Source organism: Salvelinus fontinalis, chromosome 1, assembly GCF_029448725.1.
Source record: "Salvelinus fontinalis isolate EN_2023a chromosome 1, ASM2944872v1, whole genome shotgun sequence".
Lineage (NCBI taxonomy): Eukaryota > Metazoa > Chordata > Actinopteri > Salmoniformes > Salmonidae > Salvelinus > Salvelinus fontinalis.
The window spans coordinates 77,819,872-77,837,977 of record NC_074665.1 but is presented as its reverse complement, the minus strand read 5'-3'; the positions used below and the strand labels follow the sequence as shown (position 1 = coordinate 77,837,977).

Here is an 18,106-nt window from a genome sequence, read left to right as displayed (position 1 = left end):
TGCTGGGAAGTCCTTGGCAGTATTTACCTCCTGGTTGTTGTGTTGCTGGGTAGTCCTTGGCATTCTTTATCTCCTGGTTGTTGTGTTTCTGGGTAGTCCTTGGCAGAATTTACCTCCTGGTTGTTGTGTTGCTGGGTAGTCCTTGGCAGTCTTTGTCTCCTGGTTGTTGTGTTGCTGGGTAGTCCTTGGCAGTCTTTGTCTCCTGGTTGTTGTGTTGCTGGGTAGTCCTTGGCAGTATTTACCTCCTGGTTGTTGTGTTGCTTGGTATTCCTTGGCAGTCTTTATCTCCTGGTTGTTGTGTTGCTGGGTATTCCTTGGCAGTATTTATCTCCTGGTTGTTGTGTTGCTGGGTATTCCTTGGCAGTCTTTATCTCCTGGGTGTTGTGTTGCTGGGTAGTCCTTGGCAGTATTTACCTCCTGGTTCTTGTGTTGCTGGGTATTCCTTGGCAGTCTTTATCTCCTGGTTGTTGTGTTGCTGGGTAGTCCTTGGCAGTATTTATCTCCTGGTTGTTGTGTTGCTGGGTAGTCCTTGGCAGTATTTACCTCCTGGTTGTTGTGTTGCTGGTTAGTCCTTGGCAGTATTTATCGCGTTGTTGTTGTGTTGCTGGGTAGTCCTTGGCAGTATTTATCTCCTGGTTCTTGTGTTGCTGGGTAGTCCTTGGCAGTATTTACCTCCTGGTTGTTGTGTTGCTGGGTAGTCCTTGGCAGTATTTATCTCCTGGTTGTTGTGTTGCTGGGTAGTCCTTGGCAGTCTTTATCTCCTGGTTGTTGTGTTGCTGGGTAGTCCTTGGCAGTCTTTATCTCCTGGTTGTTGTGTTGCTGGGTAGTCCTTGGCAGTCTTTATCTCCTGGTTGTTGTGTTGCTGGGTAGTCCTTGGCAGTATTTATCTCCTGGTTGTTGTGTTGCTGGGTTGTCCTTGGCAGTCTTTATCTCCTGGTTGTTGTGTTGCTGGGTTGTCCTTGGCAGTCTTTACCTCCTGGTTGTTGTGTTGCTGGGTTGTCCTTGGCAGTCTTTACCTCCTGGTTGTTGTGTTGCTGGGAAGTCCTTGGCAGTATTTACCTCCTGGTTGTTGTGTTGCTGGGTAGTCCTTGGCATTCTTTATCCCCTGGTTGTTGTGTTTCTGGGTAGTCCTTGGCAGAATTTACCTCCTGGTTGTTGTGTTGCTGGGTAGTCCTTGGCAGTCTTTATCTCCTGGTTGTTGTGTTGCTGGGTAGTCCTTGGCAGTATTTGTCTCCTGGTTGTTGTGTTGCTGGGTAGTCCTTGGCAGTCTTTGTCTCCTGGTTGTTGTGTTGCTGGGTAGTCCTTGGCAGTCTTTGTCTCCTGGTTGTTGTGTTGCTGGGTAGTCCTTGGCAGTATTTACCTCCTGGTTGTTGTGTTGCTTGGTATTCCTTGGCAGTCTTTATCTCCTGGTTGTTGTGTTGCTGGGTATTCCTTGGCAGTATTTATCTCCTGGTTGTTGTGTTGCTGGGTATTCCTTGGCAGTCTTTATCTCCTGGTTGTTGTGTTGCTGGGTAGTCCTTGGCAGTATTTACCTCCTGGTTCTTGTGTTGCTGGGTATTCCTTGGCAGTCTTTATCTCCTGGTTGTTGTGTTGCTGGGTAGTCCTTGGCAGTATTTATCTCCTGGTTGTTGTGTTGCTGGGTAGTCCTTGGCAGTATTTACCTCCTGGTTGTTGTGTTGCTGGGTATTCCTTGGCAGTATTTATCTCCTGGTTGTTGTGTTGCTGGGTAGTCCTTGGCAGTATTTACCTCCTGGTTGTTGTGTTGCTGGGTAGTCCTTGGCAGTATTTATCTCCTGGTTGTTGTGTTGCTGGGTAGTCCTTGGCAGTATTTATCTCCTGGTTGTTGTGTTGCTGGGTAGTCCTTGGCAGTCTTTATCGCATTGTTGTTGTGTTGCCGGGTAGTCCTTGGCAGTATTTATCGCATTGTTGTTGTGTTGCTGGGTAGTCCTTGGCAGTATTTATCTCCTGGTTCTTGTGTTGCTGGGTAGTCCTTGGCAGTATTTACCTCCTGGTTGTTGTGTTGCTGGGTAGTCCTTGGCAGTCTTTATCGCATTGTTGTTGTGTTGCCGGGTAGTCCTTGGCAGTATTTATCGCATTGTTGTTGTGTTGCTGGGTAGTCCTTGGCAGTATTTATCTCCTGGTTCTTGTGTTGCTGGGTAGTCCTTGGCAGTCTTTATCGCATTGTTGTTGTGTTGCCGGGTAGTCCTTGGCAGTATTTATCGCATTGTTGTTGTGTTGCTGGGTAGTCCTTGGCAGTATTTATCTCCTGGTTGTTGTTTTGCTGGGTAGTCCTTGGCAGTCTTTATCGCATTGTTGTTGTGTTGCTGGGTAGTCCTTGGCAGTATTTACCTCCTGGTTGTTGTGTTGCTGGGTATTCCTTGGCAGTATTTACCTCCTGGTTCTTGTGTTGCTGGGTAGTCCTTGGCAGTATTTACCTCCTGGTTGTTGTGTTGCTGGGTAGTCCTTGGCAGTCTTTAGCAGTAAGAAACCTTTCCAGGTGTTTCTGTCCAAATTCAAGGTTGTACGTTTGAGTTCCGTTACTATCTATCTATCTATCTATCTATCTATCTATCTATCTATCTATCGCTCTCTCTCTGTGTCTCTGTGTCTCTCTGTCTCTCTGTGTCTCTCTGTGTCTCTCTGTGTCTCTCTGTCTCTCTCTCTCTCTCTCTCTGTCTCTCTCTCTCTCTCTCTCTGTCTCTCTGTCTCTCTCTCTCTCTCCCTCTGTGTCTCTCTGTCTCTGTTTGTGTCCTCAAGACCTTTATATTGAGTTCCCTTAACACCATTCTCTTTCTCTGTGTTTGTGTCCTCAAGACCTTTATATTCACAGATGGGGAGGATCAGGAGCTGAGGAGGAGAGCAGGTAAGACAATACACTCTTCCAAAGGTGGACAATGGAAGTACAAATAGGAGAGCAATTATTGAACATCTTTGTGATTGATGTTCTTAGAGAGGCTCATAATATGTTATCAGGGATATGTATATTTGATACTCCGTTCTAACTGTCTCAGTAGTAAGATAAGTCGGCTCAACACCCTTTCTTATTCTCTCTATCAGGGGCTAACGTCATCAACACCAACTGTTCAGCAGCACACACGCGCCAGGCCCTGTGCTGTAAGATGTCTGTGGAATACGACAAGTTCATCGAGTCACAGAGGAAGTGAGTGTTCAGTCACACTTTACCTTACTGCCTGTGTAACCGGTGGGATTTGAACCCAGGGCTCCCATGGGAGAAACCCACATCTTGACCATAATACCAAGAGGAAATGCCCCTTTGGGCTGACACTGATTTTGATCTCGCAGGCGAGGCTACCTCATCACGTGACCATGTCTGCTACACCTGTTATTCCCCATCACATTACATGCTAAGAACGTAACTATAGATTAAGTCATATATTATAATTGGCCAATAAGAAGCCAATTCAGAAGAAGTTAATGTTTACTCCTGCCTTGATCAGAGACCTGAAGAAGTCCCACTTGCTTTGTGTTTAAAGCCCAGTGCAGTCAAAACATGATTTTCCTGTGTTTTATATTTATTGTATTTCCACACTATGAGGTTGGAATAATACTGTTGAATTGTAAAATGATGAGCTGTTTGAAATGACCACCTGAAGTTTCAGCTTGTTTTGGAGGGATGGAGTTTTGGCCTGACTGGTGACATTCCAGGCAGTGAATTAGTTAATAGACCAATGAAAAGAGTTCCAAAGCTCTCTGCCAATTTATTTTTATTTATTTATTTAACCTTTATTTAACTAGGCAAGTCAGTTAAGAACAAATTCTTATTTACAATGACGGCACCCTTGTTCAGGGGCAGAGCGACAGATTTTTACCTTGTCAGCTCGGGGATTCGATCTAGTAACCTTTCGGTTACTGGCCCAACGCTCTAACCACTAGGCTACCTGCCGCCAATAACAGCTTGTTTTCAGTTTTCCTCTCCCCACTCTGACCGCTTCTAGACAGTCCTAGCAACATTCTTACTTGAGAAATGGCTCCTTGGTAAGAAGCCATTCTTGTTTCCTTTTGACGATTTTAATTGAAAACAATCACAGTAATCACATTGTTACCCAGAAATGATTTGCTATTGGGAAATGGCTGCATTGGACCTTTAATCCTGCTGCCTTTGTCAAGAGAACTGAGCCCCCCAGATTCAGGAGACTGCCTGTCTTCTGTAAAGAAATACGTCTCTTTCTTTAGTGTTGAGAAAAGGCCTATTTTGAGTTTGGACACACCTACTCATTCCAGGGTTTTTCTTTATTTTGACTATTTTCTACATTGTGTAATAATAGTGAAGACATCAGAACTATGAAATAACACATATGGAATCATGTAGTAACTAAAAAAAGTGTTAAGCAAATCAAAATATATTTCTTCAAAGTAGCCACACTTTGCCTTGATGACAGCTTTGCCCACTCTTGGCATTCTCTCAACCAGCTATATGAGGTAGTCACCTGGAATGCATTTCAATTAACAGGTGGGCCTTGATAAAAATTCATTTGTGGATTTTCTTTACTTCTTAATGCGTTGTTTGTGACGAGGTAGGGTTGGAATACAGACGATAGCCCTATTTGGTAAAATACCAAGTCTATATTATGGCAAGAACAGCTCAAATAAGCAAAGAGAAATTACAGTCCATCATTACTTTAAGACAAGATGAAGGTCAGTCAATCTGCAAAATTTTAGTAAATTTGAAAGTTTCTTCAAGTGCAATCATAAAAACCATCAAGCGCTATGATGGAACTGGCTCTCATGAAGACTGCCACAGGAAAGGAAGACCCAGAGTTACCTCTGCTGCAGAGGATAAGTTCATTAGAGTTACCAGCCTCAGAAATTGCAGCTCAAATAAATGCTTCACAGAGTTCAAGTAACAGACACATCTCAACATCAACTGTTCAGAGGAGAGTATGTGAATCAGGCCTTCATGTTTGAATTGCTGCAAAGAAACCACTACTAAAGGACACCAATAATAATAAGAGACGTGCTTGTGCCAAGAAACACGAGCAATGGACATTAGACCGGTGGAAATCTTGGCGGTTGGATTTTTGGGTCCAACCGCCGTGTCTTTGTGAGATGCAGTGTAGGTAAACGGATGATCTCCACATGTGTGGTTCCCATCGTGAAGCATGGAGGAGGTGGTGTGGGGGTGCTTTGCTGGTGACACTGTCTGTGATGTATTTAGAATTCAAGGCACACTTAACCACCATGACTACCACAGCATTCTGCAGCGACACGCCATTCCATCTGGTTTGCGCTTAGTGGGACTATCATTTGTTTTTCAACATGACAATGACCCAACACACCTCCAGGCTGTGTAAGGGCTATTTGACCAAGAAGGAGAGTGATGGAGCACTGCATCAGATGACCTGGCCTCCACAATCACCCGACCTCAACCCAATTGAGGTGGTTTGGGATGAGTTGGACCGCAGAGTGAAGGAAAAGCAGCCAAGTGCTCAGCATATCAAATCAAATGTGGGAACTCCAAGACTGTTGGAAAAGCATTTCAGGTGAAGCTGGTTGAGAGAATGCCGAGAGTGTCTAAAGCTGTCATCAAGGCAAAGGGTGGCTACTTTTAAAGAATCTCAAATATAAAATACATTTTGATTTGTTTAACACTGTTTTGGTTACTACATGATTTCATTTATGTTATTTAATAGGGTTTTGTCTTCACTATTATTCTACACTGTACAAAATAGTTAAAATATAGAAAACCCCTTGAATGAGTAGGTGTGTCCAAACCTTTGACTGGTACTGTATATAGTCCCGTGTGGCTCAGTTGGTAGAGCATGGCGCTTGCAACGCCAGGGTTGTGGGTTCGTTTCCCACGGGGGGCCAGTACAAAAAAGTATGAATGTATGTACTTGTAAGTCGCTCTGGATAAGAGCGTCTGCTAAATGACTTAAATGTAAATGTATATAGAAAAGTATGTGGACACCCATTCAAATGAGTGGATTCTGATATTTCAGCCACACCCGTTGCTGACAGGTGTTTAAAATTTAGCACACAGCCATGCAATCTCCATTGACAAACATTGGCAGTAGAATGGCCGTACTGAAGAGCTCAGTGATTTTCAACATGGCACAGTCATAGGATTCCACCTTTCTAACAAGTCAGTTCGTCAAATTTCTGCCCTGCTAGAGCTGCCCCGGTCAACTGTAAGTGCTGTTTGTGAAGTGGAAACGTCTAGGAGCAACAATGGCTCAGCCGCAAAGTGGTAGGCCACACATGCTGCCAGCAGCATACCACCCTGCATACCACTACTGGCTTGCTTCTGAAGCTAAGCAGGGTTGGTCCTGGTCAGGCCCTGGATGGGAGACCAGATGCTGCTGGAAGTGGTGTTGGAGGGCCAGTAGGAGGCACTCTTTCCTCTGGTCTAAAAAATATCCCAATGCCCCAGGGCAGTGATTGGGGACACTGCCCTGTGTAGGGTGCCGTCTTTCGGATGGGACGTTAAACGGGTGTCCTGACTCTCTGAGGTCATTAAAGATCCCATGGCACTTATCGTAAGAGTAGGGGTGTTAACCCCGGTGTCCTGGCTAAATTCCCAATCTGGCCCTCAAACCATCATGGTCACCTAATAATCCCCAGTTTACAATTGGCTCATTCATCCCCCTCCTCTCCCCTGTAACTATTCCCCAGGTCGTTGCTGCAAATGAGAACGTGTTCTCAGTCAACTTACCTGGTAAAATAACGGTAAAATAAATAAATAAATAAATAAACAAGCTCACAGGACCGCCGAGTGCTTTAGTGCTTAGCGCATTAAATTAGTCTGTCCTCAGTTGCAACACTCTACTGAGTACCAAACTGCTTCTGGAAGCAACGTCAGCACAAGAATTGTTCGTTGGCAGCTTCATGAAATGGGTTTCCATGGCCGAGCAGCTGCACACAAGCCTAAGTTGAACACAAGCGCAATGCCAAGCGTTGGTTGGAGTGGTGTAAAGCTTGACGCCATTGGACTCTGGAGCAGTGGAAACTGGGTTTGGCGGATGACAGGAGAACACTACCTGCCCCAATGCATATTGCCAACTGTAGAGTTTGGTGGAGGAGGAATAATGGTCTGGGGCTGATTTTCATGGTTCGGGCCCCTTAGTTCCAGTGAAGGGAAATGTTAACTCTATAGCATACAATGACATTCTAGACAATTCTGTTCTTCCAACTTTGTGACAACATTTTGGGAAGGCCCTTTCCTGTCTCAGCATGACAATGCCTCCGCACACAAAGCAAGGTCCATACAAATAGATGTGGAAGAACTTTACTGGCCCGCACAGAGCCCTGACCTCAACCCCGTCAAACACCTTTAGGATGAATTGTAACACTGACTGTGAGCCAGGCCTATTCGCCCAACATCAGTGCTCTAATGGTCTTTTGGCTGAATGGAAGTCCTCGCAGCAATGTTTTAAAATCTAATGGAAAGCCTTTCCAGAAGAGTGGAGGCTGTTATAGAAGCAAAGGGGGACTAACCATATTAATGCCCATGATTTTGCAATGAGATGTTCGACAAACAGGTGTCCACATACTTTTGGTCATGCAGTGTATATCTTAGATTCTCTGTGTGGTTGGTTAAGGAGGTCAACAGATGAATAGGACTATATGTTTCCACATACCTCTGCCAATTACAGGCATTATTTGAAAAAATTGATACATTTCTTCCAGTCCCATGTCCTGTATTTGTTACTTGATGAACATCATCACTGTTGTGATGTTAACAACTTCTCAGTAACACTTTATAACTGTTTATGTAATAGCTTGCATCTACCCCCCAGGTGGTTCTGCCATATGGATGATGATAACTATGTGATTGTACCCAGTCTGCTGAAGCTGCTGTCCTCCTACCACCACACGCAGGATGTTTACCTGGGTCGGCCCAGCCTCGACCACCCCATAGAGGCCGCAGAGAGGGTCAAGAGTGACGGATCTGTGAGTACATCCAGTGTCAGTCTGTTTGTCTCTTTCTCCATCCCTTCCATCTGTCGTTCTATCTATACCTCCCTTCCTGTCTCTAACCCTCTCTCGTTCTCTCTAACCCTCTCTCGTTCTCTCTGACCCTCTCTCGTTCTCTCTAACCCTCTCCTTCTCTCTGACCCTTGTTTTCTTCCAGGTGTCAGTGAAGTTCTGGTTTGCTACAGGAGGAGCAGGGTTCTGTATCAGTCGTGGTCTGGCCCTCAAGATGAGTCCATGGGCTAGGTGAGTTTTAACAGTTCAACGTTTTCAATGTTCTTCAGATGCACGTATTATTGTGGCTGTTAAAGGTTCATTAAATGTAAAGGCAAAAATGTAGATTTCCACCTAAATAGACACACCCAAAAGTAACTGATGAGCAGTTAAATAAGGACATGCATTGAACTTGGTATCACACCTGATAAGGACATGGTCAGAACATAGGAATGGCACAGTTCAGATCACACACAAAGTATGTTTTTTTAGTGTTTTTTTAATGTAATCTTTCATGGACAAGCTGTAAGTAAATGATTGAATAGAGTTGGAAACTCATCAGATGCTTTCCACAACAAGTCAAACACTTCTGGGAAACAAATGTGATTGATAGAAACAACAACTATCATTTTACAGATGTTTTAGTAAGAGGTATAAAAACAAAATTTGTCAGGGGACATCCAGGGAACATCCAAGTGCCCTTTCAACCACCCAAACATCATCCTCTCTGCGGGGAATAAAATACAGGAAAATAATAGTATCAATAATGCAGGTGACAAATTTTACAAAACTGCATTATTCTAATATAAAAGCAATATACTGCAAGATAACACCCAGCCTAAACTGTGTTACACATTCCCTGCTGTTGACTTTTGGCATCTCACAGCCCTCTCTCAGAGACTATCTCTAAATGTCTAACTTCGTCACTAGGCTCCCCTCCCCACTGGACATAGCAGGCCAGGGGGGTTGTAGACTGGCCCTTCACAACTGGCCAGGTGAGTGCAGCAAGCTCACCTCTGTCCACAAAGCATCGCAGAGTAGTAGTGCTGATCTAGGAGCAGTTTAGCTTTTTAGATCATAATGAATAAGATTATTTGGACACTGTCTGGAAAGTGGCTCACACAGAGGTGTGAAACACACGCAGACACAATGCAAATAGTGGGTGGAGGGGGGCAAGGCTGAGTAGTATTTTTGTTTTCAGCCATCAATAATATGTTGTTTTTGCTCAATTTGTTTGGGTGGGCCTGGCAGGGACTGGCTCCCCAGTGGGTGGGCACAGTACTCCCCTGCCTCCTAGTGGAAAACTAATTTGAATTATATTGCACAAACAGGACACAGTTACATAGGCCTATACTGTGTGTAGGCTATACATACAGTTCAAAACACCAAAGAGCAGACCACAACAAAACAACATTACTGTTATGTAAAAGCAATATACTAGCCTATAAAAAGCAAACAGTGGGACACAGGTAGCCTACCTTTAGAAACAAAGTAATAAAGGCCATGAGAATTTGGTTACACAGAATATATCCAACTTTTAGCAGCCTAGAAGGCCAGCGTCCCGGAGTCGCCTCTTCACTGTTGACATTGAGACTGGTGTTTTGTGGGTACTATTTATGAAGCTGCCAGTTGAGGACTTGAGGCATCTGTTTCTCAAACTAGACACTCTAATGTACTTGTCCTCTTGCTCAGTTGTGCACCGGGGCCTCCCATTCCTCTTTCTATTCTGGTCAGAGCCAGTTTGTGCTGTTCTGTGAAGGGAGTAGTACACAGCGTTGTACGAGATCTTCAGTTTCTTGGCAATTTCTCGCATGGAATAGCCTTCCTTTCTCAGAACAAGAATAGACTGATGAGTTTCAGAAGAAAGGTCTTTGTTTCTTGCCATTTTGAGCCTGTAATCGAACCTACAAATGCTGATGCTCCAGATATTCAACTAGTCTAAAGAAGGCCAGTTGTATTGCTTCTTTAATCAGAACAACAGTTTTCAGCTGTGCTAACATAATTGCAAAAGGGTTTTCTAATGATAAATTAGCCTTTTAAAATTATAAACTTGGATTAGCTAACACAACGTGCCATTGGAACACAGGAGCGATGGTTTGCTGATAATGGGCCTTTACTTACAGATCTAAAACAGAATCCAATCCTTCTAGAAAACATTTTTCTCAGCCGAGTCAGTAATCTTGGTCCAGGTCGCCCTCAGCATCTGTGTCTGACTCACAAAATATTTCCTCCAAAGCCTCTTTCTCGGTATACCTGGTTTTGTCATATTTTTTACCCCCCTGTTGGGTAGTTTCCAACTGTTGCATTCATTAGAATTGTTGTTAAAACCATTGCTACATATACTGTAGATACAGTACACATGAAAAGACCTCAGGAATCGATAGAACATCACTCAGAGATACACAAATATGAGAACATTCAAAATGGGGGAATCTTTCCTTTAAGCTATTACGCCAAACTGTTTTGAGCAATTCACTCACTACCTCTTCCCTCCCTCTTCTTCTCTCTCCTTTCTTATCCTCTCATCCTCTCTCCTCCTCCTCCCTCCAGTCTGGGCAACTTCATCAGCACGGCGGAGAAGATCCGTCTCCCTGACGACTGCACCATGGGTTACATCATCGAGGCGCTGCTGGAGGTGACACTGACACACACACACCTCTTCCACTCCCACCTGGAGAACCTGCAGAGGCTTCCCACAGACACCGTGCTGGAGCAGGTAGGGGTGGGGAGGAGAGAAATAGAGGGAGACAGAGAGAGAAAGAAATACAACAGCTCCCAATTGTTTTCAGCCATCAAAGAAAAACTGTGTGTGTGTGTGTCTAGGTCACTTTGAGCTACGGGGGTTTTGAGAACAGGAAGAATGTGATCAGCATTGGAGGAGCCTTCTCTCTGGTGGAGGACCCCTCACGGTAAACAGACAAACATTCTCCCAACATCCATCCAACATTTACCTAACATTGTCTGGCACTAGAAAATTACATGACACTGGTTGCTTAACCTCTGCTGAATTGTGAGTGACATGTAAATGGTCATCCCCTCTCTCTCCCCCTCCGTATCCCCTCTCTCTACTTCCATCTGCCCTCTCTCTCTTTCTCCCTCCCCTCAATATCTCTCTCCCTCAATCACTTTCTGCCTCCATCTCTCCTCTCTCCCTCCATCTGCCCTCTGTCACTCTCTCTAGATTTAAGAGTGTCCACTGCCTCCTCTACCCAGAGACTGGCTGGTGTCCTAGTAAGGGTCACCATTGATGGCCAGTATAGCATATCTACAATACTTCCTACCTGCCTGGTTGACTGGTGTCCCTGTGTATGCTAGCTATATCATTGCCATGGCAAAATAATGACAAGGCCAAACAGGTTCACTGGCACCCAGGCTAACCCTACAGAACCACTACACTCAGATCAAATGGCTAGACGTCTGTGGGTCTTTGAGCGGACATGAGGCGAGACAAGATTAGGTAACTGGAGCGAGGATCACTTTGGTCATGGTGGGATGATGAAGAAACACCCCACTACTTTGTCTTATCACTACTGTACCCTCCACTCAACGCAGGAAGTTGCTGCTGTTGGCTGTTGCCGTAGCGATGTTTCACCACTCATTGCTTTTGTTGTAGCTTTGAATCCCAAACATACTACTGTGGTCCAGAGATATCTTTGAAGAAGTATTAATGTATTTAAATGACTGTTGAAAAGGTACCTTAAGATGCTGAACATGGTGAAATGTAAATGTATTTGCTTTTAGGTCCCAAAAATGTACTGGACTGGTGTTTTATTATGAGGGCTCATGACCAGAAATCATCAGAGGTGAATATCTGATATCAGTGTTACATTAAGTAATGCCTGAGAGCCGTTTGTGGCTGTTTAACGGAGTCAAGAACGTAGCATAAGCTCACTCCACAGCTTGCTTGAAATGATCATTTTGTATAGGTCAAATGTGTGTTTGCGAGCAGAGGATCACTAGTCCCCTGGTATGGGGACAGTGGAGGAAGCCATAGTGTTAGCAGCATACTGACATCAGTTTCACTTTACAGACAACCCTTGTTGTGCCCCTCATGTCCTGAAGTTCATTTCTTACCAGAAGACGTTTCAAACTGGTGTCTGTACATGTGTGTGTGCAACCTAACTACTCAGTCAGAATGATTTCAACATCTTATAGCCAAAGATGATGCCAGTGCCTTATGTTTCAGTCAACTAGACTTTGGAAATGCACATGACAAATGTTTTAAAGGAATGAAACTGTGATAGTACTGTATGAATAAAAATGTGTGCACCACACACACACACACAGCCTTGCAGTAACCAAAACAGACTCTGATCATGAGCACACTATCTTAAAGATCATTCATTAGATATTTGTTGTTGCCTCTAAGTGTTTCCCACAATGCATGTTACAAGTTATTTCTCTGTCAAAAAGACACGTTTTGCACTCATCTCAATTCCTGTGTATAATATTTCTGTGTATTAAAAGTTACGGTAGTGTTGTAATGTGTGAGCTTGAGCTGGAAGTACATGTCTTTTCCTGATGGCTCACGCTCTCCCTTTTTGCACAAAAACACTAGAATCCAAAACCAGAATCTCTTTCCCCGCTGCAGGTCAGTGTCAGAGAGGGAGATAAGAGTCTGACTCCAGTCAGGATGGGATTTTTCCTCTTCTTCTGTCCAACTTTTTACCGTTGATGTATTGTTTTGTGTTGAATAAAGCATGTTTTGCAGCATTACAAAACAACACCACTACTCTCTCGTCCCTTTGCTTCAGATTCATGTTTTTATCATAATTATTAAGACAATCTCAAATACATACACGGTGATGTACAACAGGACAGTGGAACAATGCTGGTGTACTTACTGTTCTTATTACAGAAAATACTAATGAAAGAGGCAGATCTGTTTGAGGTAGCATAATCAGCTTGGTTCTCACCCTTTGGAATAACATGTGCTTGGCCCATGAAGTTTGTCAGTGAGCCAATCCAGTGTTTCCCAACTTCCCAACAGTACACATTCACATTGTAGCCCTGACAAACACCTGATTCCACTTGTCAACTAACCATCAAGCCTTACCTCTATACATATCTACCTCTATCACTGCAGTATCCCTGCACATTGTAAATATGGTACTGGAACTGACCCTGTATATAGTATACTTACTTACTTTCTCGTGTTCTTTTTTTTACTGTGTTTTTGTTTTACCTTATGTAATATTTTGTATTACATGTATTAATTACTGCATTGTTGGGTTTAGCGCTTGAAAGAAAGGCATTTCACTGTACTTGTGCATGCGACACTGAAACTTGATTCAACTCATTGAGGGATTCAAGTGTGTTTGTCCAGGGCCACAACAGAAATGTGTGCTGTTGGGGGTTCTTGAGAACTGGAGTTGGGAAAAACTGAGTTAATGCATTGAGGCCTATGTAATGTTTGACTGGAACATAATGGTCCAGATGGCATTAGATTTATGCCTGATTACTTCACACTCCACTTTACCCTATCACAAGCTGCCATCAATCCAACCTCATTTTCAGCAGAGTGGGACGATTACTCTGAGATAATTGCTTTATGCACTGGGGTAGTAATTTCTCTCTCACGAGCTATGTTTCCATCCAATTGACGACAGATTTTCATGTGAATATTCTAAAATCGGCATAAAGAAATATGTCCATTTTCCCACCAGAGATGTTTCCATCAAATTGACTTGCTGCGGGGAAAAGTTTGTGCGTGATGAGGTAGTGCACATCAAAAGACATTTTGCAGTTACACATGTACCGAATAACAAATACAAGTGAAATAGGCTTCTATTGCATTTTCTACTGATGGTTTTCTCACAAAAAAATGTTGCGTTCTATAGAGTCTAACTTGGAGGACTAAACAGTGTTTAGTAAACAGCATATCATTTTGTGACTCCCAAATGTACTTTGTTATGATGGTTAGTATATCAATATTTGCACATTAATGCGTTTCCACCACCATTTCTCACATAATTAATTTTACAGAAAAAAAAGATCCCATGTTGAACAAACAAATGATCTGTCTGCATTTTCTTACGAGATGTCGCTGCTGTTATGTATATCTGAGTGTGATACTACATAGTACTAGTGAGCCAAGTTAAGCATTACTTACTATGCACTGAGTGGAGCTGTATGCATGCTACAGAGTGATGCTGAAGTAAAGACTTCATAATCAACACTACTTTGCTCTTGTATAGACTAAACACCATACAACACATGGTGTCAGAACCACATAGGTATATCCTTGACGAATCAAAATATCAAAACAACACAGGGATAAATGCACAGTAGAAAGGGACGTTCCAACTAGCTAACCAGCTACAAAACAATTATAACGACAACAGTGGCTTACCCAGTAATTCCAATACCAGAGCCTATGGACATGAAAGGCGATACATACAATAACTGGACATTCTTTCCAGCGCAATGGGAAAACTATGAGATAGCTGCCAGTCTGGACAAAAAGGAATACAAAGTATGCATAGTAACTCTGCTAACTGTGATGGGAAAGGAATGACATCTCTTACATCTCTTACATCATCTTCATATGCCTGAAGCAGAGAAACTGACCTGGTAAAAATGATAGAGGCGCTACAGAAACAGTTTGAGCCATCCAGGAACGTGATGTAATGCTTGTCAACAAAGTCAGTGTGAAACATCAGAGCAGTACATTGCAAATCTGAGGAAGCTAGCAGATGTGAGTTTTGCGCATTACAAGAGGATCTAGTTCGTGACAGGCTTGTCATATGCACTAAAGATATACACTGCTCAAAAAAATAAAGGGAACACTTAAACAACACAATGTAATTCCAAGTCAATCACACTTCTGTGAAATCAAACTGTCCACTTAGGAAGCAACACTGATTGACAATACATTTCACATGCTGTTGTGCAAATGGAATAGACAAAAGGTGGAAATTATAGGCAATTAGCAAGACACCCCCAATAAAGGAGTGGTTCTGCAGGTGGTGACCACAGCCCACTTCTCAGTTCCTATGCTTCCTGGCTGATGTTTTGGTCACTTTTGAATGTTGGCGGTGCTTTCACTCTAGTGGTAGCATGAGACGGAGTCTACAACCCACACAAGTGGCTCAGGTAGTGCAGCTCATCCAGGATGGCACATCAATGCGAGCTGTGGCAAGAAGGTTTGCTGTGTCTGTCAGCGTAGTGTCCAGAGCATAGAGGCGCTACCAGGAGACAGGCCAGTACATCAGGAGACGTGGAGGAGGCCGTAGGAGGGCAACAACCCAGCAGCAGGACCGCTACCTCCGCCTTTGTGCAAGGAGGAGCACTGCCAGAGCCCTGCAAAATGACCTCCAGCAGGCCACAAATGTGCATAGGTACAGCAGATCCCCATATTGTATGGGACACTTTAAGTGTGCCTTTAGAGGCCATGCAATTCAGTACTCATCTATAAAACAAAAGCAATTTAGATCAAAAGAGTCCATATTAACAAAGGAAATTGAAGGACTAACAGTACAGTTAGATAGCAATAAAAACGGTACCATAGAGGTACAGAATAAGTTAGAGGAAAAACAAAAAGAAATGGAGGACCTTATTCAAGAAAGATCCAGTGTAATATATTATAAAAATAAAGCGAACTGGATGGAATATGGGGAAAAATGCACCAAATTCTTTTTCAATCTTCAATATAGAAATGCTACCAAAAAAAAGGTATTAAAACTTGTTACAAATGATGGAGTAACGCACGATTCACCAAATTATATTTTGAAAGAGAAAGTAAAGTACTTTAAGAATATGTTTTCGTTTCAGGCTCCTCCATCTCCACTAACTGAAACTAATTGTATGTTTTTTTTCCCTAATAATAATGTAAAATTAACATCTGTACAGAAAGACTCATGTGAAGGCCAAATTATAGAGGAGGAACTGCTTGATGCAATTGTGGCCTTTAAGGATGGGAAAACTCCAGGGCTGGATGGCATACCAGTGGAAGTATACAAAACTTTTTTTTTATATACTCAAAGGACCATTATTAGCTTGTTTTAACCACTCCTGTATAATTGGTAGATTATCAGACACGCAACAAGAAGGTCTGATATCATTATTACTGAAACAGGACCCAAGTGGTGTATATATAAAGATCCAGTCCATTTAAAAAATTGGAGACCTCTTACACTTCAGTGTTGTGATGCAAAAATCCTAGCAAAATGCTTGGCGCATAGAATAAAAAAAAGTTTTGTCAGATATTATCCATCCTAATCAGACAGTTTTTTTACATGGACGATACATTGGAGATACTATAAGGCAAGTACTGGAAACAATAGAACACTCTGAAATATCGGGGACACCAGGCCTGGTTTTCATAGCTGATTTTGAAAAGGCTTTTGATAAAGTACGACTGGAGTTTATATATAAATGCCTAGAATATTTCAATTTTGGGGAATCTCTTATAAAATGGGTTAAAATTATGTATAGTAACCCTAGGTGTAAAATAGTAAATAATGGCTACATCTCAGAAAGTTTTAAACTATCTAGAGGAGTAAAACAAGGTTGTCCACTATCGGCATATCTAAATAGGACTGGTGGAGTTATGTCACACATGCAGCTAACACAGACGTATGGAAATGTCTGCTCTACCCAAAATGACAACCAATTAATTGCAGCATTACCACAAAAATGGAAGAGGCAAGTAGAAGGGGAAAAAAGTAAGGAACTTGTATGTTGGCCCTATATTAAAGAACATAAATGGTTAAAGAAAAGTGTGATAAATAAAAACATATACCAATTTCATTTAAGGACCAAAAAACTGACAGCTGTGCCATATAAATTGCAAAATAGTTGGGAAGAGATTTTCGATGTACCTATTCCATGGCACATGGTTTATGAATTGATACGCAAAACAACGCCAGATTCAAAACGTCGAATTTTTCAATTTAAATTACTGTACAAAATTCTTGCAACTAATAGAATGTTATATATATGGGGGATACAATCTTCCCAGCTTTGCAGATTCTGCTGTGAGGAGGCAGAGTCATTAGATAATTTATTTTGGTATTGTCCATATGTAGCTCGTTTTTGGTCACAGGTCCAGGAATGGCTGAAGAATTGCAACATTTGCCTCGAACTAACGCTACAGATAGCAATACTGGGCGGATTTGAAAAGCCATAGTCAATCAATCAATAATATAATAATTATTTTAGCAAAAAAATGTATTTTTAATTTACAATCTGTAGAAGCTATGAGGATAGGAAGGTTCAAATCTTTTGTGAAGGATCACAGCACAGTTGAAAAATATATGGCAAATAAAAATCCGAAATGGATGATGTTGGAAGATAGATGGGAAGGGTTGAGTGGAGCTGAAGGGTGGGACTAATAACAAGATAAACAATGTAGGGCATACGGGATCTGTGAAATGTGTATAGGTGCAGAGCTTTTGTGAAATAGCACAGTTACAAGTGGAAATCATATTGGATGGACAACAGAAATAGAGGAAGGACTAAGAACAAACAAGAGAGAACTATTATAAAGTAGACTGTGTCTGTAAAATGTGTATAAGATGTATAAATTGAAGGTAAAAGCAGAAGTGTTTATCAGTTTCCTCCAATTGGGGGATCGGTGGTAGGGTTTGCGGGGAATAATAATAAAGGTATATTCTTTAAAAAAGTATGTATGTCTATATAGGTATGTGTATGTATATATGTGTACATGTATGCATATGTGTATGTATATATATATTTACCCCCAAAAATATGGGGGATTGGAAATGATGCAGACAATTACATTGGAAGCAACATTCTTTCCGCAATATTAAGCTGATTAAGCAAAAAATAATAATAATAATAAAAAAATAATAGAACTGTTTGGCCATAATGACCATCGTTATGTTTGGAGGAAAAAGGGAGAGGCTTGCAAGTCGAAGAACACTGTGAAGCACGAGGGTGGCAGCATTATGTTGTGGGGGTGCTTTGCTGCAGTAGGGACTGGTGCACGTCACAAAATAAATGGCATCATGAGGTAGGAACATTATGCGAATGTATTGAAGCAACATCTCAAGACATCAATCAGGAAGTTAAAGCTTGGTTGCAAATGGGTCTTCCAAATGGACAATGACCCCATGCATACTTCCAAAGTTGTGGCAAAATGGCTTAAAGACAACAAAGTCAAGGTATTGGAGTGGCCATCACAAAGCCTGACCTCAATCCTATAGAAAATTTGTGG

At 42.3% G+C, this 18,106-nt stretch overlaps 1 protein-coding gene across 2 annotated transcripts in view; it reads left to right on the top strand.

The window, feature by feature from the left end:
- The window catches only part of LOC129862289 (beta-1,3-N-acetylglucosaminyltransferase radical fringe-like), a 104,038-nt gene extending 91,383 nt beyond the window's left edge, over positions 1–12,655 (top strand). The window contains exons 3-9 of one of the 2 annotated variants that reach the window (XM_055933794.1): positions 2,815–2,863; positions 3,058–3,160; positions 7,803–7,911; positions 8,093–8,178; positions 10,477–10,642; positions 10,750–10,835; positions 11,108–12,655. In XM_055933794.1, the coding sequence (XP_055789769.1) occupies positions 2,815–2,863; positions 3,058–3,160; positions 7,803–7,911; positions 8,093–8,178; positions 10,477–10,642; positions 10,750–10,835; positions 11,108–11,174 (666 nt within the window). In that variant the 3' untranslated portion in view covers positions 11,175–12,655. Of the gene's footprint in view, positions 1–2,814; positions 2,864–3,057; positions 3,161–7,757; positions 7,912–8,092; positions 8,179–10,476; positions 10,643–10,749; positions 10,836–11,107 lie in introns of both variants that reach the window. The other variant, XM_055933785.1, reaches the window with a different exon arrangement.
- The last annotated feature ends 5,451 nt before the right edge of the window (positions 12,656–18,106 follow it).